Source organism: Giraffa tippelskirchi, chromosome 8, assembly GCF_054371585.1.
Source record: "Giraffa tippelskirchi isolate mGirTip1 chromosome 8, T2T-mGirTip1v1.2.pri, whole genome shotgun sequence".
Taxonomy (NCBI): domain Eukaryota; kingdom Metazoa; phylum Chordata; class Mammalia; order Artiodactyla; family Giraffidae; genus Giraffa; species Giraffa tippelskirchi.
The window spans coordinates 54,688,842-54,709,943 of NC_137282.1; the positions used below are offsets into that span (position 1 = coordinate 54,688,842).

At 48.3% G+C, this 21,102-nt stretch overlaps 1 protein-coding gene across 7 annotated transcripts in view; it reads left to right on the plus strand.

Annotated features, from left to right (window-relative positions):
* Positions 1-21,102, plus strand: part of CMBL (carboxymethylenebutenolidase homolog) — a 42,183-nt gene that overhangs the window by 18,654 nt on the left and 2,427 nt on the right. For 5 of the 7 annotated variants that reach the window (XM_081521314.1, XM_081521316.1, XM_081521317.1 and 2 more), the window contains 3 exons: positions 11,502-11,735; positions 15,291-15,398; positions 19,008-19,150. In XM_081521314.1, the coding sequence (XP_081377440.1) occupies positions 11,521-11,735; positions 15,291-15,398; positions 19,008-19,150 (466 nt within the window). In that variant the 5' untranslated portion in view covers positions 11,502-11,520. Of the gene's footprint in view, positions 1-2,761; positions 3,118-3,313; positions 3,497-11,501; positions 11,736-15,290; positions 15,399-19,007; positions 19,151-21,102 lie in introns of those variants that run through there. The other 2 variants (XM_081521315.1, XM_081521313.1) reach the window with 2 other exon arrangements.

Sequence of the window (21,102 nt, forward strand, 5' to 3'; positions counted from 1 at the left end):
ACACCGGGCCCTGTGATTTAGGGCCACTTGCTGATGGGAATGCCACCTGTTGTTTTCAAAGCCCATTTAAAGTAAGGTGGTCAGAAGTGAGCCTTGTGGGTATCAGGGGGAATGCCATCTGGGCCTCGCCACAGTCCAAGAAAAGGCCGAAGGCAGGCGTCTGGTTGCCAACTTCACAGGCCAATCTAGCCTCATCCCATCTTGTTTTCTAATTAATGTTCTCAAGACTGTGTAGCCTCTGGAAAACGCAGCCCTGACTGTGTGTGTGCATTAGTCGCTCAGTCGTATCTGTGTAGCCCACCGGGTTCCTCTGTCCAAGGAGTTCTCCAGGCAAGAATACTGAGTGGGTTGCCATTCCCTTCTCCAGGGGATCTTTCAGACCCAGGGATCGAACTCAGGTCTCCTGCATTGCAGGCCGATTCTTTACTGTTTGAGCCACCAGGGAAAGCCATGATTACTGAAAAACAAAAATAACTGGAAGAGTTGGTGTTCACAGAACCATCTCTAAGGGTAGAGACTGAAGATTGATTGCCATGCAAGTTCCAATGTTTACCCATAAAGGAAGCCCCCCAGCCTTTCCCGGCAGCCACTCGTGGTCCTGTAACATTCCCCAGTGTTGCTTTCGATGCCTTTGCAGGGGTTTCCTTTTCTAAATCTCTGAGGCTGCTGGCACTTTATTCCTTGACTTCTTTGCTAGTTACATTTCCCTCGATGCCCATCTGCTTAACTCATCGAGATCTGCTTCTCTGTCTCTTTTAGAGAATCTTCATTGCTTTGAGAAGTGTGACTCCCAAGTTATTCAAATCCTTGGGAGTATGAAAGCAGGAACCCACACTAGCTTTACCACCCATTTCTCTCACCTTCTGCCCTCCAGTGAGAAAAGGAGAGTGTTCAGTTACACAGTTAAAGGATACTTTTCAGCGAAAGGCAAAATCATGACTCTAATACAAACATGAGCATGTGCTAAAGATTCTGTTTTATTCATTAAAGAGGGAACTAGGCAGGTGTTATAATTGTTTCAGAAGAAGAAGTCAAGAAGCACACATTCATATGGGGTAAAAGAATGCCTCCGGAAGGTGCATCTTAGGGGAGGAGGGAGGACGCAGCAGCCCCTTGGACTTTGCAGACGGAACACACCCCAGGGATCTCTGTGGGTCTGTTGCCGCTGCTGAGTCGAGTCAGTCATGTCCGACTCTGTGCGACCCCATAGACGGCAGCCCGCCAGGCTCCTCCGTCCTTGGGATTCTCCAGGCAAGAACACTGGAGTGGGTTGCCATTTCCTTCTCCAATGCATGCAAGTGAAAAGTGAAAGTGAAGTCGCTCAGTTGTGTCCGACTCTTCGTGACTCCATGGACTGCAGCCTATAGGCTCCTCCATCCATGGGATTTTCCAGGCAAGAGTACTGGAGTGGGGTGCCATTGCCTTCTCCCTCCGTGGGTCTAGACTTGTAATTTGATGGAGACATTTGCTATGTGAAGGAGGACTGGAGGGTGTTAAAGAAAAAATTAATCATTCATGATGCTTGTTAAAAAACGGTAAGGTAGAGTTATTCAGGACCATTGTTATAGCTGTAGGGAGCAGTCCAGTGGGATTTTGCGGTAGGAGAGAGGCAAGGGGCTTTAACTCTGAATATCAGGAAAAGTGGGAATTTCTAGCCAAGGAGCAGAGTAAGGGTCAGTGGACGAAAATAAGGGGATTCTGGCTTAAGCTGACCTAACAGGATTCTTGCAGAGAACAAGCCAGGGTGAACAGACATCCCCTGGGGGGTGGTGGAGAAGGAGGAACTGAATCAGACATGGAGAGTGGGGCCTAAACCGACTTAGCCCAGAGTCTTACTAACACTGAACGAAGCCCAAAGTCAGAGCCTGGCTGAGAAGAGAGTTCAGAGGGTCCTGACTGGAGTCGCATCAAGGAGAGCATCTTTGTCGAGGGATGAGAAAATCTGTCTATACAGGGTGGCTCTTGCAGTTATTCACAGTTGTGTGGGACCTTGCATGGATGTGGTGGGCGGATCGTGGGCTTCAGTGCTGCATTTTGGGTGGCCTTGCCAAAAAAATGTGCCCCTTAGGGTCTCCCCTGCTGGGACCTGCCCTGGCCACCGCTGGTCTCATAAAGAGGACTCTGACTTCTAGAGGCGTCCGTGGTGAAGACCACAGATCTGATCGCAGTGTGGCTGGCACATGTGGCCAAGCCTACCTGCCATGATCCAGAAAAGCTCTTCTCGGCACGTTTTATGAGGCCCCCACCATAGGTGTCAGCCCACAGTCTGATCCTCTTACAGGAGGAAGCCTTATCACTCACCATGACCTTGTAATGTCATAGGAGGAACTCTGTGTTTCAATGGATAAGTAGCACACCCTTCTGGGCTGTGTGGTTCCAGCCCTGTTCACTGTATTTGAGCTGTTCTGCAACTCTGTGAACGTTGTGGGTAGCCGATAGGTTTGTAAATTCTGACCTGTCTGGTGATAAACTAACTGGCTTCCTGGGGAAAAATCGGTTTGGTCTCCACGTACAGTTCATCTCAAGATCCCTCTCCTGGGCAGACATCTGTGCTTTTCCCCTTAGGCCCAGTTACAACATCTGCTTTATTTCCTCTTATTACACAAGTAATACACAAGCCTTAACATGAAGTCATTTTGATAACTCTTCGGGAGTCATAATAGTTTTCCTTTGTTTCCTGAAAATTATGTTGTAACAAATGTGTGCTTGAGGGTGGGGTGGGGGAAGGGCCCAAATCCTAAAGTGTCTGTGCAGAAAATTTATGTCTAGTACAGTCAGTTGAGCGTCAAGGGCACGTTTCCCAAGGCTCTTGCCCACAGAGAAACTGTCTGCCCTGCCCGCCGTGGCCTTGGGCTGGGGCACCCAGGCTGGGCTGGGCTGCTATGCCACGTGAAGTCTCTGGCAGGAGTCCAGCCTGCGTGTGTGGCATGGCCAAGCCTTCGCTGGCCACCAGCCCTTTCTGCAGGAGAAAGACCTTTCAGGATCAGCCCAGAGAGCGGCTCTCTTGGCTGTAAACATTCCTTTCAGAAAGTGGATAGCGGTGGAAAGTCAAGTAAAAAGATTCTGATTCGAGGTTGCTTCTTTTCTGCTGTCTTGCATCCTCATTGGACTGCCCAGGTAACAAACCAGCCGGAGGAATTGCTTCTCAAGAAATCGTGTGCACTGGGACATGAAATTCACTGCTATTGATTGCCCTGACTTTTCTTACTAATTGTCCTTCTATAATGTAGTTTACAGAAGCAAAGCCGTGAAAAATACAGTCAGATTTTTCTACGGTCCAATGACTTAACTCTGTATTTTTTCTGGTTTCCAGAGCTCTGCCTAGCGTGCAGTCTTGTTGTTGATTTTAGTCCGACTCTTTGCAACCCTGTGGACTATAACTCGCCAGCTCTGTCCGTGGGATTTCCCAGGCAAGAATACTGGAGTGGGTTGCCATTCCCTTCTCCAGGGGATCTTCTCGACCCAGGGATCAAACCCAAGTCTCCTACATGGGCAGGTAGATTCTTTCCTACTGAGCCACCATGGAGGTCGTCAAATGACGAACTCTTAATTTCTCTTTCCTTAAAATTTATTTATTTCTAGTTATGAACATTTAGAATCTGGTAGAAAGTACATGATATAATGTAACAGCCACCTTTAGTTACATGACCCGGATTTAAGGTATAAATATTTTGTCCTATGTACTTGAAACCAAAGATTAAAAGAAAACAATTTTGTTTACTTATTTGATTTTGGCTGTGCTGGGTCTTTGTTGCTGCATAGGATTTTCTAGTTGCCGCGAGTGCGGGCTCCTCTCTAGTTGCATTGGGAGGGCTTCTCACTGTGATGGCTTCTTGTTACGGAGCACAGGCTCTAGGGTGCTTGGGTTTCAGTGGTTGCAGTCCATGGGCTCAGTAGTTGCAGCTCCTGGTCTCTACAGCACAGGCTTAGTAGTTGTGGTGCATGGGCTTAGTTGCTCCACTGAATATGGGATCTTCCTTGATCAGGGATTGAACCTGTGTCTCCTGCATTGGCAGGCAGATTGTTTACCACTGAGCCACCAGGGAAGCCCCAAATCAAAGCTTTTTAAGGAAATAAGATGTAGCAAATACAGTTAAAACCAACAGTCTCCATCCCTTACCCCCGACAGTAACCACTGTGTAATGTGTGGTGTGTTTTATTCCCATGTGTTACACTTTTCCTCCAGTGTATTTGTTAATGGAGTATTATTATTTGGAGGTCTAAGTATTTATTTAGCATCAAAAAGCCATTGTCTCTTTATAAAGCATTAGATTTCGAGATTTAACGTTTTGGTACATATGTATGGAGTTTGTTCACTGAACTTGCAGTGTCCTTTATAAGAATGGATTAGTTTCCTGCAGCTGCTGTAACAAATCACTGCAAACTGGGTGATGTAAGACAACAGAAACTTACTCTCTCATTGTCTGGAGGCCAGAAATCTGAAATGAAGATGTTGGCAGGGCCATACTCTTCCTGAAACCTGTAAAGGAGAGTTTTTCCTTGTCTCTCTCCTGGCTTCTGGTGGTGGCTGTGGTCTTTGGCGTTCCTTGGCTTGTAGATGCCTCACTCCAGTCTCTGCCTGTGTTATCCCGTGACTGTCTCTCCTGTGTGCCTATATCTGTACCCAAATTTATTTCTCTTCTAAGGACACCAGTCATTAATTATATTAACACTCACCCTCCTCCAGGATGTTGTTTTTTGGTCTCTTAGTCGCGTCTGACATTTTATGACCCCGTGGACTGCAGCATGCCAGGTTCCCTGTCCTTCACTATCTCCTGGAATTGGCTCACACCCGTGTCCATTGAGTCAGTCATGCCATCCAGCCATCTCATTCTCTGTCATCACCTTCTCCTCCCGCCTTCAATCTTTCCCAGCATCAGGGTCTTTTCCAATGAGTTGACTCTTCCCATCAGGTGGCCAAAGTATTGGAGCTTCAGCTTCAGCATCAGTCCTTCCAATGAATATTCAGGGTTGATTTCCTTTAGAATTGACTTCCTTGCTGTCCAAGGGACTCTCAGGAGTCTTCTCCAGCACCACAATTCGAAAGCTGCCGGGAGCCAGCCCATGAGATCCCACCCATGACAGAGTCATGGGAAAGAGGAATGATTGAGCACGGCTTCTCAGGCCTCAGGGATTCTCGGAAGGCTGCCTCAGCGCTCACCTTAAAGATATCTTTCTGATGTTTGCTGTAGTAGACCTCTTCCTGTTTTCTGTGACTTAGGCAAAAGGCCTTTCCCGATTTCCTTCTAAAATAGATCATTCTGAAACCTCAAATCAACAAGGCCCCTGAACGGTAGCACCCTAAATAAAATTATCTGGGATATAGAGTATGCTGATCTAAATTCCTTTTGCTAACATATTAATTTGTTTAATAAATAAGCCTGTGCCTCTAGAGCTAATATGCATAACTGCTCCTTAATAATAAAACAACATTGAGAGCCTCCACACAGAAAGCCCCTGTGGGCACAAAACCCTTTCGCAGGAAAAAGGGCTTGTTGGGAAATATAGGAAATGTTGCTTTGTGAAACTGTTGCTTAGTCTATATTTACTCGCTATGTTTTTACTCTTAACGTATTTAGCCTATATAATAAAAGCATAATAGTTGAAGATTTATATAAATAGAAGTTTAGCTGTAATACAAATAGTGAGACAATTGTTGATTTAACTGAAGATTCTTACTTAGAGCTGACCTTCAGCTTGCTGTTCTATGACTTTATGGGACCACATTCTTTTCTGTTAAGCTCAAGGTGTAGAGTAAATTACCGAAAACAGGTTTTACCTTGAAACTTTCCATTGACGAATTCTTTCCTGCTGTGCCTGATACAAAAGTGTTCTGACTGATCAACCCTTATCAATAGGAGCGTCACAAGATGTTAGCAGGCCCCCAGGCCAGAAGATGATGTAAACAAAATGAACTAAGATATGCAAACAATGTCGGTAAAGGTCAACACTGTTGACCCATTAAGCTGATTTGATATGACTCTATACATTTGTTTCTATGTACCACTAAAGATATAAAAGCTGTCTTAAAAAACAATAAAGGCGGGAGACACTTGGAAACACCGAGACTCGCTGTGTCTTCTCATTCACATCGCCGACGCCATCCATCCTGAGGGAACCCCTGGACCAGCTGGAGCAGGACTCCGGCAGAAAGCATCACTTCTTTGGTGCTCAGTCTTCTTTATGTTCCAACTCTCACATACGTACGTGACTACTAGAAAAACCATAGCTTTGACTGTATGGACTTTTGTCAGCAAAGTAATGTCTCTGCTTTTTAATACACTGTCTAGGTTTGTCATAGCTTTGGTTCCAAGGAGCAAGTGTCTTTTAATTTCATGGCTGCAGTCACCATCTGCAGTGATTTTGGAGCCCAAGAAAATAAACTCTGTCACTGTTTCCATTTTTCCCCATCTATTTGCCATGAAGTGATGGGACCAGATGCCATGATCTTAATTTTTTGAATGTTGAGTTTTAAGCCAGCTTTTTCACCCTCCTCTTTCACCTTCATCAAGACGTTCTTTAGTTCCTCTTCTTAACCTGGTTGCCTCTGCAATGACCGTATTTCCAAATGAGGCCACTTTCACAGGTTCTGTGGGTTCAGACTTGAACAGTGTCTTTGGAGGGGGACATCATTTAACCCATGACAGTGAGTGAATTACAGTGTATCCTATTCTTTTCCTGATGGTCCTTAGATTGCTTGCACAGGTTGCTTGAAATTGTTGCCACATCTTGATGGGAAGAACAGTCTTCCACATCCTCTGTGGGTGTGCACGTGTGAACACATACACACATGCATGAATTTCTCCAGGGAATACACCCTGTGGGGGATTTCTGGGTTGCAGATTGCGTTCATTGTTGCCTTTGCTGACCTGCTTCCCAGTTTTTACTCCCTTCCTCCTCCTTACATGGGCATCATCTCTTGGTGCTAAAAGACTTACTGCTGATCTGCAAGAGGTAAAATGGTATCTTGTGTTGTTCTTAGTATAATTTCCTTAAATACCATTGAGGTTGAATATATTTTCATATGTTTATGGGCCACTCAGATATATCCTGTTGTGACTTGCCTGTTCATATCTTTGGAGCATTATCTATTGAAGTTATCTTTTTCTCGTTAATTTCTAACAATTCCTCATGTATTTTATCTGGATACTACAGCCTCTGCTTTGAAAAGAGTAACTTCGTTTAGTCTGTGTCTTGTTTTCCTCACTTTTTTTTTTTTATGGAACCTTTTATCTTACAGTGTTTAAAATTTTAGTGAGAGTTTGAAAGCTTTTTGTTGTAGGACATCTAAAAGGTGTATGAAAGTCCAGAGACTGGTACAGTTGACACTCCTGAACCCCTCACTTCCAGCACTGTCAGAACTTGGACACTCTCTGCCACCTTCATGGCCTACTGGGAAAGCCCCAGACTTCTGGTCATTTTATTAGTATGTGTGTTAGCATGTTGCTATAAAAGATAGGACTCATTAAAACTGAAACTATTGCTGATATAATACTATTCCTCTTTCCCTTCCTCCCCCACCCATTAAAATGTTTCTCAATATCATCAAATACCCAGTCAGTCGATTTTCTCCAATCTTTTTCAAATATTTGTTTACTTATTTGGCAGTGCCGGGTCTTAGTTGCAGCATGCAAACTCGTAGTTGCAGCATGCAGGATCCAGTTTCCTGATCAAGGGTTGAACCCAGGCCTCCTGCATTGGGACTTCAGAGTCTTAGCCACTGGACCACCAAGAAGTCCCCTCAGTTTTCTCATAAGTGTTTTTTAGACTTGGCTACATCAGCACCTTCTTGCACTTAGAACAGTAGACAGCACTTCAGCACTGCGCATGAAATCACCAGCAAAAAACCACAGAATTACAAAAGACATGGCTCTAAGTAGACCACGAGAAGGACACTTGTTTACAGCAGGAGAGCTGAAACAGGAAGTGAGAGCACAGCCTTGTTCAACCTTGGCTGGGAACGTGCATTTCAGTGGCTCAGATTTTTTGCAGCTCTACACAGACCTGCAGATGACGCACAAGCCCTGCAAGTATTGATTTTGGCCTTCCAAGTAAATGTAGCAAGGAGGCAAGTTCATGAATATAGAATCTGCAGATCATGAGGTTCGACTGTGTATGCTGATCACTCTCAAATGCATGTCTTCAGCTTGGCCCCCTGCCCCCGACTCGTGTGTTGGCATCCAAGTGTCTGCTTAGGGTGTCTCGTAGACATTTCAAGTTCTCATGCCCCAGACTGAAGTCCTGGTCTCAAACCTGCTCTGTCTCTCTCTCCCCTTCTCATTGAGACCTTTTGTCCTTTCCCTGTTGCTCAAGCAAAAGACCTAGTCACCACTGACTCTTTTTGGTCAAGCACCCTGCCCATGCCATCTGTCAACAAAACCAATTGGCTGCACCTGAAAAATCTCCTCAGCCCCTGACTTTTCTCACTCTTTTCTCCATTACCCCTCTTGCAGCAATAATTTGGCTTTTCCTGCATATGAGATGGGAGCTATTGGAGGATCCTGGGAAGAGGAATATCCCCCACTGCCCTCCCTGATCTTTCTGTTCCAGTTACACTGTTCCTTGTTGTTCTTCAAACACTGAAAGAATGGGGACGTCCCGGGTGGCTCAGTGGTCAAGAATCCGCCGGCCGATGCAGGAGACATGGGTTCGATCCCCGATCCGGAAATATCCCACATGCCACGGAGCAGCTAAGCCCGTGTGCCACAACTATTGGGTCTGTGCTCTAGAGCCCAGAAACCACAGCTACTGAGCCCACGTGGGGCGCCTCCTGAAGCCCACAAGTCCTAGAGCCTGTGGGCCACAAGAGAAGCCGAGGCAGTGAGAAGTCCGCACATGCAAGTAGAGAAAAGCCCGTGCAACAATGAAGACCCAGCACAGCCAAACACACGCACACACACACACACAGCAAAAGCAAGCCAAACTTGTATACTGATCACCTAGATTCAACAAGTGTTTGCAGTTTGCCATAACTGCTTTATGTGTCTATATGTGTGTCTGTGCATGTCTATTTGATGACTATTTGAGGATAAACTGCAGATATTGATACTTCATCCCCTACTTGAACATACATCTTCTAAAACTAAGAATGTTCTCCTGTGTAACCATCACACCGTAGAAATTTAATATTAATTCATAATATCAACTATCATCCTTATTCATTTCCTCGGTTGTTCCCCAAATGTCTCTTATAGCTCTTCTTTTAAAAATAATTTTATTTATTTCATTTATTTATATTTTTTACTTATTTATAATTTTATTTCTTTATTTTATTTATTTTTACTGGGTCTTCGTTGCCGCTCGGGCTCTTCTCTAGCTGTGGAGAATGGCGGCTACTCTTTGTAATAGTGTGCAGGCTTCTCATTGCAGTGGCTTCTTTTGCTGTGGAGCGCGAGCCTAGGGAGCGCGGGCTTCAGGAGTCGAGGTGCCTGGGCTCAGTAGCTGTGGTTCCCGGGCTCTAGAGCGCAGGCTCTGTTGTGATGCACGGGCTTAGTTGCACCGAGCCATGTGGGATCTTCCTGGGTCAGGGATTGAACCCATGTCTCCTGCATGGGCAGGCGGATTCTTTACCATTGAGTTACCAGGGAAACCCTATAGCTGTTCTTAATTTGGAACGGGAGTGTAGTCAAGATTCACACAGTGCATTTGGTTTTATTTCTCTTTAATCTCTTTTAATCTCCTGCTGCCTCATCCTTTGTTTTTTCTTTTCCATTGATTTCTGAAGTTAGGAATGTTTCCCTCTCTTGTATTCTGTGTATTTGTCAGTTTTTTTCTGTTTCCAAATTTATTAGCATCAAGTTGTTCATACTCACTATCTATGAGTTTTAAAAGGAAAAATATGTACTTTTTTCATTCCTTGTGCTATTATGTTGTTGTTGTTATGTGACTTTATCATTCTGTCCTTTTTCCTGATCTGGTTTCCTGGAGATATACCTATTTTATAACTCTTCAAAAATACTCAGATTATAATCATTTTCTGTTTTCTTCATTGTTTATTTTCATCTCATTATTTTCTTCTTTGGGATTTATTCTGTTTTTTCCCCCCCTCACTTTTTTTTTTTTTAAGCTGAGCTTTGGTGCACGTGGGATCTTAGCTCCCTGACCAGGGATTGAACCCAGGCCCCCTGCGGTGGAAGCTCAGAGTCCTAACCACTGGACCCGCCAGGGAATTCCCCTCTCTCACTTCCTGAATTGGATTCTTAGCTTATTTCTGTTCTTTCCTCTTGCCAATTACATGTGCTTGAAGAGGATCAGAGAATGCCATCCTCAAATATGGCACTTGAACATATTGATTATTTCGAGCCGAAGGCAATTGAGAAATAGCAGATGAAAAGAGAGTTGTTTTTCACTCCCACTTTTGGCTTTTCTGCCTAAAATTAGGCCATAACTCCCCTGCCCCCATGAGAGGAGCAACTCTTACCACCAGGGATGAAGAGCTGTCACAAGACGAGTCTGCATAAACAAACTGGGCTCAGAGATCCTTATCTTTTTATCAATTCCCCATGTCTTTCCTGGTCACATCTCCGCAATTGATCACCCTTTGTTAAAATGGTATGTAAGCTGTGTGTCTCCTTGGGCTTTCACTTCCTTTCTGCAAAGCCCCTGTGTACTCATTAAAAATATTAATAACATATATGCTCTCTCCTGTTAATCTGCCATTTTTTTAAGAGGAAAGTTTATTGAAGTATGATATATTCACTCCTTTTAAGTGTACAGTTTGATTGATGCTGACGTATCAAACTAGGTAGCCACCACCAAAACCAAGATACAGAACATGTTCATCACCCCAATAAGTTCCCTGTCCCTTTGCAGTCAATCTTCTGGCAATAGTGATTTAATTTCTTTCTCTATTATTTTACCTTCCCTGGAATGTCAGAGGGGCTTCCCTCGTGGCTCAGCGGTAAGGAATCTGTCTGCCAATTCTGGAGATGCGGGTTCAGTCTCTGGATCAGGAAGATCCTTTGGAGTAGGGGCTGGGTGCCTACCCCAGTATTCTTGCCTGGGAAATCCCATGGTCAGAGGAGCCTGGTGTGCTGCAGTTCATGGGATTGGGTTGCAGAGTCGTACATGACTGAGCATGCATGCACATACTCTTGTACTTCCAGTGTTTGTAATGGGAATGGATTCTGATCAGCCTTAATCTTATTACCCAGAACCGGAAGTGATCATTGACTTCTTGCCTGAGTACACTTCCCTGGTGGCTCAGTGGTAAAGAATCTGCCTGCCAGTACAGGAGATGTGGGTTCAATCCCTGGGTCAGGAAGATTCCCTGGAGAAGGAAGTGGCAACCCACTCCAGTACTCTTTCCTGGGAAATCCCATGAACAGAGGAGCCTGGCGAGCTACAGTCCATGGGGTGGCGAAGAGTTGGACACAATTGAGCAACTAAACAACAACATAGTTAAAATTAATTTTCTTTGTACTCTTGATTTTAGTTTACTCATTGTTTGTAAGCTTTGGCTTTGCACCACTCAGAGTATAATGCCTGTTCTCTCTCTGCAGCCTGACTTGAGTATCTCCAATGGCTAATGAAGCTCATCCCTGTCCGTGTGACATTGGCCATAGAATAGAGTATGGAGGGCTGGGGCACGAAGTTCAAGTGGAGCACATCAAGGCTTATCTCACCAAATCCCCTGTGGACGCTGGCAAAGCTGTGATTGTCATTCAGGATATATTTGGCTGGCAGTTGCCCAACACCAGATATATGGCTGACATGATTGCAGGAAATGGATACACGTACGTATGAAATTCTGTGGGTTAATTTTTTTTTTTGGCTTAAATTTGTGTAAATTTCTGTCTTTTGTTCCCTTCAAAGGAAACAAAACCAAAAAACCCTGACTGTGTTCTGATGTACACTATCTATTTTCTTATCTCACTGAAAAGAAAAAAGGAAGTGAAGTTGCTCAGTCGTGTCCAACTCTTTTCGACCCCATGGACTGTAGCTTACCAGGCTCCTCCGTCCATGGAATTTTCCAGGCAAGAGTACTGGAGTGGGTTGCCATTTCCTTCTCCAAGGCAATCTTTCCGACCCAGGGATCGAACCCTGGTCTCCTGCATTGCAGGCAGATGCTTTACCATCTGAGCCACCAGGGAAGCCCTTAAAATGGAGAATGTCATGCTACTGCTGCTGCTGCTGAGTCGCTTCTGTCGTGTCCAACTCTGTGCAACCCCATAGATGGCAGCCCACCAGGCTCCCCAGTCCCTGGGATTCTCCGGGCAAGAACACTGGAGTGGGTTGCCATTTCCTTCTCCAATGCATGAAAGTGAAAAGTGAAAGTGAAGTCGCTCAGTCGTGTCCAACTCCTAGCGACCCCATGGACTGCAGCCCACCAGGCTCCTCCGTACATGGGATTTTCCAGGCAAGAGTACTGGAGTGGGTTGCCATTGCCTTCTCCGGAGACTGTCATATGATAGCCAATATTCAATGGAAGCCAGCTGCTCCCAACCCAGTCTCTGGGCTTTAGATCCTCCTTGGTTGGCTGGCCGTGTAGACCTGCTGGATGCTGAGAGAGTTATTTCCCCGTGTGGGGCCCCACACAGACACTGGTGCAGGACACCTGGGCAGAAGTCAGCAACTCTGAAATGGACCCATTACTTGGCTCCTGAAGCATCTCTACCTGGGGTCAGCTTTCACACGCAGGGTGCCCATGACTATCCTGGTCTAAACACAAACTGTCATTATGTCAGAGTGAGACTTCCCTCACCTCCCGAAGGTCATCTCTTGGTCACATTGTGTAGCCATGACCACCTTTGGTGAATGCTGTCGTCTCGTTGCTCCTCACCACCCTGGTGTTGGTAGTAGCTTCAGTAAAGCTTCCATGAGAGCTCAGTTGGCAAAGAATCTGCCTGCAATGCAGGAGACCCTGGTTTGGTTCCTGGGTTGGGAAGATCCGCTAGAGAAGGGGTAGGCTACCCACTCCAGAATTCTTGGGCTTCCCTGGTGGCCCAGCTGGTAAAGAATCCACCTGGAATGTGGGAGACCTGGGTTTAATCCCTGGGTTGGGAAGATCCCCTGGAGAGGGGAAAGGCTACCCACTCCAGTATTCTGGCCTGGAGAATTCCATGGACTTTATAGTCCATGGGGATGCAGAGTTGGACATGACTGAGTGACTTTCACTTTCTTTTCAATAAACCTTGGAGGAGAGAGGGGACCCTTCCTTCTGTCCAGCTTCACTAAGCGTAACGCCCAGCAAGCCCTAAGTGTGGTGCACTCTGATTCCCTTTGTTTTCCCAAAAAGAGGAGCTTCAAACCAAAGGGAGTGCCTGCCTCGTTTTCCTACAAGGAGAAACCCATTTAAAGGACTCATGCCCACTGACACGCGATGTGGATTTTGTGTTGAACGGAAAGAGGGTCTTCATTTGACTTTTCCCCTTTTCGTGCCCAGATGTGTGCTTAGTCGCTCAGTCGTGTCCGACTCTGCGATCCCATGAACTGTAACCTGCCATGCTCCTCTGTCCAGGCAAGAATACTGGAGTGGGTTGCCATGCCCTCCTCCAGGGGATCTTCTTGACCCAGGGATTGAACCCAGGTCTCCCTCATTGCAGGTGGATTCTTTACTAGCTGAGCCACCAGGGAAGCCTCTTGAAGATGAGGCAGCTTAACTCTCCAGGAGGCTACACCAGTAGTAAACACAACAGCCAATCCTGAGTGCCTTCTGGCTTGGCCAGACCCTGGGCTAGGGTGGGTCCTGGGCGATTGCCCTTCATCCTCCCAACAACTCTGCTGAGGCAGGGCTGTTGCAGTTCTCACTTTGCTGGTCAGGAAACTGGGGCATGAAGGTAGAGGTCTCGGGTGCCCTAGATCACCTGCTGTGACCAGGAGACTGGATAGGATGGAGGCTTCTACTGCCTCAGTTCAGTTCAGTCGCTCAGTCATGTCCAACTCTTTGTGACCCCATGGACTGCAGCACGTCAGGCCTCCCTGTCCATCACCAACTCCCGGAGTTTACCCAAACCCATGTCCATTGAGTTGGTGATGCCATCCAACCATCTCATCCTCTGTCGTCCCCTTCTCCTCCTGCCTTCAATCTTTCCCAGCATCAGGGTCTTTTCCAATGAGTCAGTTCAGGTGGCCAAGGCATTGGAGTTTCAGCTTCAGCATCAGTCCTTCCAACGAGTATTCAGGACTGATTTCCTTTAGGATGGACTGGTTCAGGTGGGTCCATTAGCTGGAGACGGAACATAAAAATTGAGTAAAGACGCCTGTGACCTACAAAGCCCCTTCATACCTTGTCTATTTTCCCTTCAGAATAGTCTTCTGAGGTTTGGTGGTGCATGGCACCATCTCTGTCAGATTAAGAAAAAGAGGCTGAAAGTGATTAAGTGACTTGTTAAGGTTCCAGGGGGGCTTCCCTGGTGGCTCAGTGGTAAAGAGTCCACCTACCGATGTTGGAGATGAGGGTTCAGTCCCTGGGTTGGGAAGATCCCCTGGAGGAGGAAATGGCAACCCACTCCAGTATTCTTGCCTGGGAAGCCCATGGACAGAGGAGCCATGGTGTCGCCAAAAGGCAAAAAGTTGGACGTGACTTCACGACAGCATAAGGTTTCGGGACAGAATGGGGCAATACTGGGGCCTGAACTTAGATTCTTCTGACCCGATTTCAGTGTTCTTCCTCCCACCCAACCCCCCACCCCCGCAGGAGGAGGAGCTGTGTTCCTCTGTCCATGGCCGTGACCGTTACTCTAGGAACTGGGTCTCTGGCTGGAGCCACGTTGCCCAGTTTCTGGGCTGATGCTCGTGGAAGGTTGACATGCTTGACATGACCATGGTAGGCTGACGTGGACCCCACAAGCCATCTTGTCCGCTCCTCAGGCCTTCTAGACCTGCCCGAGACCAGACCCTCCAGGCAGGACATTGTGCCCCGTTGGCCTCTTGGGCGGAGGCTGAGAAATTGCTTGGTCATGGTGACTGGACCACTCAGAGGTGTGCCCGCTGGCCTGAGGCTAACTCAAAAGGCCTGCTGAGAGGTGTGGCTCCCCAGGGGTAGGTGCCACCCAGAACCTTTGTCCCAGGCGTCACACCTCGCGGGCACTGTGCTGACGCAGGCGTTTCAGAGGGGTTGGGCTCTGAACAGGCTGCTGGCGGCCGTGCACCTTGGGTTGTGAAATCTGAGATGCTCTGGCCTGGGGCCAGCTGGCCCGTTTGCCATGATCACAGTCCACCCGGTGGCCACTGCTTTCTCTTTTCCTGTGGTCCAGAACCTCCAGCACGTCAGGTTTCGTAAGGAAGGTAAACAGACACCAAGTCCCAACAGCTCTGACACTAAGACGGGTGGATCTCCTATTTTACAGAACCATTGTTCCAGACTTCTTTGTCGGGCAGGAGCCTTGGCACCCCTCGGGGGACTGGTCCACCTTCCCGGAGTGGTTGAAGACAAGAAATGCCAGAAAGATTGATAAGTAAGTTTACAAGTGTGTTGCCAGCCGGCGTGGCAGTGTTGGCGGTGCCCCCAGGGACCCAGGAAGCAAGAGGCTGGAGGGTGAGGAGGGTCTGGCTTCTCCGTCATGTAGGATCTTAGAGGCCACTGCTCACAGAGTCCTTCCTGAGGCAGGAAGGCAAGGTCTATGCAGCAGAGGGTTAGAACCCCACAGGCACCCTGACGCCCGCAAGCTCACTTGCTTTGCCTTCTGGGAAATTCTTCATGGCAGGGATGCTGAGGGAGCTTTCTTGAAGTCCCTGAGGTCCCCTCTCCCGTGGGCTCTCGGGGGCCATAGATCTAATACTCCTTCCTCCCATCGGGCTGCAGAACTGCCTGAACCAACGGGCAGAGAAGAGAGACTCGGGAAAACCTCAGGCCTGCGTCTGCTCGGCCGACTGGTGCTGCCCTCCCCCGGCGGTCCTCCCTACTTCCCTGGGGAAACTGCGGGTCTTTAGACTAGACGTCCAGACCACGGCTGCTGTCTTTCCAGGGTCCAGAGAACAGTGGGAAGAAAAGTAGGGGGGCGGGAAATCCCCCAGATCTCAGCCTTTCATTTAATTGGCTCAAGGCAGTTCAGAAGCAAGGACCAGAGTGCTCGGCCGCCACTCGGATCCCTTCTCTATCTGGAAGGTGGAGGATGGAGTGGGGGAAAGAGGCGGGATGTTCTCCAGGGCCAAGCTCCTCCTGAGTAAGAGACCTGAGTCCCGGGCAAGGGGCTTCGCTAACACCTAGCTCTCATCTCCCATCATCGGATTTTCTCCTGCCATGCACGTGAGCCTCGTGTTTGATAAGTTGCCCCCCAAGCCCAGGCTGGGGCAAGTGCCAATAACAAGGCTCACTCTGCCTGTGGCTGCTTGGTCCCAGGACTCTCTGCTCCTCTAGAGCTGACCCCAGGGTGCAGGCCCCTCTGTCCCCCGACCTGGGGGACCCCACACTGACCTCTGCCCCCAGCCCACAGAGGTCCGAGAATGGAACCGACATCAGACAAAGGTGTGGAGATGGCATCCCGAGGATACCTTCTGAGCTGTGGATCAGCCTTTGCTCAGAGTCAGAAGACACCTCCCCAGCCTATCCGCTGTCCGCTCCAGCTCCTCGGCCCCGCCTCACTCCCCATGCTCCCCGGGGTTCTGGACACACCCTCTCTGGGCACCTGTGTGGAGCAGCCGTGCTCTATGGCTCAGGCCAGGGTCTCCCTTGGGCCCCTGCACAGTCCCTCAGGCGGAGGAGATGCTGCAGGCTGCCCTGGGAGCTCCCCGCTTGCCGGAGCATATCAGCAAGTAGTAACAACCTCAGGGTCTCACTGCGGGGGAGACCAGGGCCAGCGGCTCCCTTTGGAATTGCCTCGAGGGTGTGAAGCACCTTGTCTTGTGTCCCATCCCGGGGAATCTCACTGCAGGGGTACGGAGGCCCGGCTCCTTCACCCCAAGCTGGGGGACCCTCAGAGGTCACCCCAGCTCCAAGCTCCCTGAGGAGCCAGTTGAGGCTTTTGTAGAGACCGTGCCACACCCCACTTTCTGACTCCATCCTGCTTTCTCCCTTCCCCAGGTGGACCCCGAGATCACTGGGGACCTAAGCTCCCACACATTTATCCATTTCCAGGCCTCCATCCCAGGGATTCAAGCTGAAAGCCAAAGAAAAACAAAATAAGCAGAAAGTTAAGAGTAAATTAGAAGTCGAAACACAAGAAAACCCAAGAGCCTGGGATGTGACTGTGAAATTCAGCTTTGCATGTAGGGATAGTCTGGAGAGACTAGTTAGGACATTTTGAGGAAGAGCCCGTGGGGCTGTCTCCTGTTTGTGAGCTCAGATCTGGGTGGTCCTTTCTGGCAGGCATCAGAGAAGCCCAGAGGGAACCTTCCACAGGGGATAAGGAGAACTGCACCTTTTCAATCAAAATGAGACATAAAATGCAAGCACTAATTTGGAAAATAGACTGAAGTCCTTGTGCCTGGTCAAGTCTTTTGTTTGAAAGAAAAGCCATCTTGAATGCTTACTGCTTAAGCAGTCGTGGGGTTTATTGGCTGACAGAACTGAAAAGAGGTAGTTTCTGTCTCTGAGCAAAGGTTGATCCGTAGCTCAGAAGGTATCCCCAGGATTCGACCTCCACACCCTTGTTTGATGCTGACTCCGTTCTTGGGCAGCGTTTGCCTCTGGATGACAAGATGGCTGCAGCAGCTCCAGCCTCCTGTTGACTCTTTTCCTAGCAACCCAGCAAAACTCTCATTTTGTCCTGATGGTTATGACTGGGTCACAAGTCCATCCTTGAACCAATTATTGTGGCCAGAGATTGCTTATGCTCTGACTGGCCAGGCCTGAGCCACATATTGCACTCCTGGAACCAAGGCCCCCAAGGTATATGGACCGAGCATGGGGAAGAGAGGTTCCTCTAAAGCTAAATCCTGGTGTCCCCGGCAAAGTGGGCAATAGTTGCAGCAACAAAAGCAAAGATAGGGTCACTCGAGTCGGTTAAAGACTTTTTACAGAAATGCCCTCTTCCTTCTTGTCCCCTCCAATTAAGGCATTTATTCTTAAGATCAGAGCATTTGAGAAAAACCAAAATGACAAAAACAATGGCTTATTCCATTTCATTTTGCAGAATTACTCAATTACTGCTCTTCTAACCTTGTGAAAACTACTTGCACCCAGAATGTTATGATACAAATGCTTAAATATGTTCCAAGATATCTTACAATTAAAGAAGAGAAAAAAGTGCAAGAGAATTGTTTTCTCTCTCTTGTTCTCTCTCTTTTATTCTTAATTGCAAACAGACAGCATTTCTTTCTTATCAGAACAAGCAGAACTTTCTGGGCAGGTCTTGCAGCCCTACCTCCATTTTGGCATCTTGCGTCTAGCTGAAAAAAAGCTGTATGAGTTCCAAACGGCCAATTTGCAAATCAGCCATTTGCGAGAGGAGGGCCGCTGTCCCCGGTCCCCTCTGGCTTGCCTTGTCCTTGTGGCTTTCCCAGCATCGCTGGGCTCCTGGGCACCAGAGCAAGGAGGTGGTGCAGAGTTAAAGTGTTGGGCAGGGAGCACGAAGGTGCCCGATCAGACCGAGCTGGGGAGCTGCCTCCTGGTTGCGACTGGGCCCTGCTGGGGGAGGAGAGAGAGGAGCTGGAGGTGTTTTCTGGGGCAGGACTTGGATCAGGCCCTCGAGCTGAGCTGCGGTCGTTGGCTTTGACTCCGAGGCTGTGGGAAGCTGTTGCTCAAACTCGTCCTGTTTGTGCTGCCCTGTCGGGTGGTTGGAAAAGACTGGGCTTGGCAGGGAGACTTCCCAGGGGATAGGGCACTGGTTACTCATCAGCTGGGCAGGAGGACAGGGTTCTGAAGGAGGGATCTCAGAGCCTCTGGAAGAGCTGCTGACGAAGCCCTGTAACCATTGGCACTCGCTGCCCAGCTCGCTCCCAAGGGGCCACACGATACCTCTTTTTTTTTTTTGGTGGGGAGGGGTGGGGGGCCGTGCCGTGCAACTTGCTGGATCTTAGTTCCCTGACCGGGGATTGAACCCGGGCCCTGGCAGTGGAGGTGCTGAGTCGTAACCACTGAACCACCAGGTTATTCCCCTTGGATAACTTTCCTTTCTGTTTCTTAGAGAGTTCGATGCAGTCTTGAAGTATCTGAAGCAACAGTGTCACGCCAAGAGAATTGGTGTTGTGGGATTCTGCTGGGGTGGAATTGCCGTTCATCACGCGATGTTGAAATACCCAGAACTCAGGGCAGGGGTGTCCGTCTATGGTAAATCTGCCTTGTGTGTTTTTACACGGTGAAAGCTGGAGGGGGTGTTGAGTGACAATGGCCGCAAGCCTCTTCCCCAGCTGAGGGTCCCGGGTGTAACACAAAACCCAGTAGTGTAGAACTGTCGTGCAGAGACAGCTGATCTTAAGGAAACGGTTTTAAAAATCTGAAGCTAGAGGCGGATGTATGTTCTATCTGACCAGAGGAAACAAGGTCCTGACAGTGTGCCTTTGGGAAAACCCCCTAACCCAAGGTCTCAATTTTTTTTACCTAGGATGAAGGCGATAATGTTTCTTTTCACGATAATGGTTAATATCAAACAATATCGTTAGCCACAGCTTTGAAAAGATTTTTTTCCAAAGATATGAATTCTCAGCTACTCACACATGCGTGCCCTCCTGCACACACACACACACACACATACACAGGTTTCCCAGGTGTGCTAGTGGTAAAGAATCTGCCTGCCAGTGCAGGAGATGCAAGAGATGCAGTGTGATCCCTGGCTTGGGAAGAGCCCCTAGAGGAGGAAATGGCAGCCTGCTCCAGTATTCTTGCCTGGAGAATCCCATGGACAGAGGAGCCTGGTGGACTATATAGTCCATGGGGTCGCAAAGAGTTGGACACGACTGAGCGGCTGAACACACATACATGAAGAAAGGGAAAACCCACTCTAAAATGTAAATGGCAACATCAACATTTCATCCAAATAGACCAAAGGTATCACAGCAGTACATAAGAACGTTGCTGTCTGTGTACAGAAACATTGCTAGTTAGGATGTGAAACGTTTGACTTTGGCTTTCTTTCATAGTCGTATATTCCCCAGTTATGCTAGAGATTCTTATTTAGCTTAATGGTTCCTCACTGTGGTATTTTCACTTACTTTTAGCATTTAAAAAGCCCTTTACCTATAACTTACACAAAGGTGTTAGCGAGTAGCTAGTTGCTGCTGTGCCCGAGAGGCTGGCCACCCGGGCGCTCCGGAGTGGACTGCTCGCTTGCGCCCCCTCGTGGCCACTGCTGCGAAGTGCCGACTGCGGAGCCGGGCTGGTCTCGGAGCCCTGGGGTCTCAAACGGCGGTCCAGCCACCCAACCTGGCCTTAACAGGATAGTGCAGAAAGCATGGCCCTCTTTCCCATGGCTCCTTACTTTCTAGAGAAGAAGTGCAGCTAAAGGGAGGCTCTCCAGGTTACGAAGCTTTGCTACAGAAAATGGGGAAATTTTATCTCCTCTCTCCTAACCAGGATTCCCCATGACCACCCTTGAGTCAGGCTCCTCTGTGAGTCCTTTGCCTGAGTCCCGACCTTGGGCTCTGTCCTTGGCCCACTGGGTCAGTTTAGCAAGAATCCTCCACCCTCGATACGTGATCAAGCTCCTCATGTCCCACCCTTGATGTCTTGTCACCCTGGCCTGCCTCCAGCAAGGAGAAAGTGTTAGTTGCTCAGTCCTGACTCTTTGTGACCCCAGGGACTCTCCATGGACTCTCTGTCCGTGGGATTCTCCAGGCCAGAATACTGGAGTGGGTTGCCATTCCTTTCTCCAGGGGATCTTCCCAACCCAGGGATCGAACCCGGGTGTCTGGCATTGCAGGCAGATTCTTTACCGTCTGTGCCACCAGAGAAGCCCTGCCTCCAGTGAAGGCTTTGTCAAATGCTCTCTGGCCAGAATCCCCTTTCCACTTGGTCCCTTTGTGACTTTCCCTCCACCAGTGCTCACCTTGCTTTGTCAGTAAATCCCTCTTGTCCTTACAGCATGGTTGAGTCTGGTCTCCCTCCCCTGCTGAAAATTCTCATTGAATAAAATCATCCATGTTGCCTTTAACAGGTGCCAGAATAATCTTGCCTTAGAACTCCTCTTGGGCTTCCCTGATGGCTCAGTTGGTAAAGAATCCGCTTGCAATGCAGGAGACCCCGGTTCGATTCCTGGGTTGGGAAGACCCCCTGGAGAAGGGAAA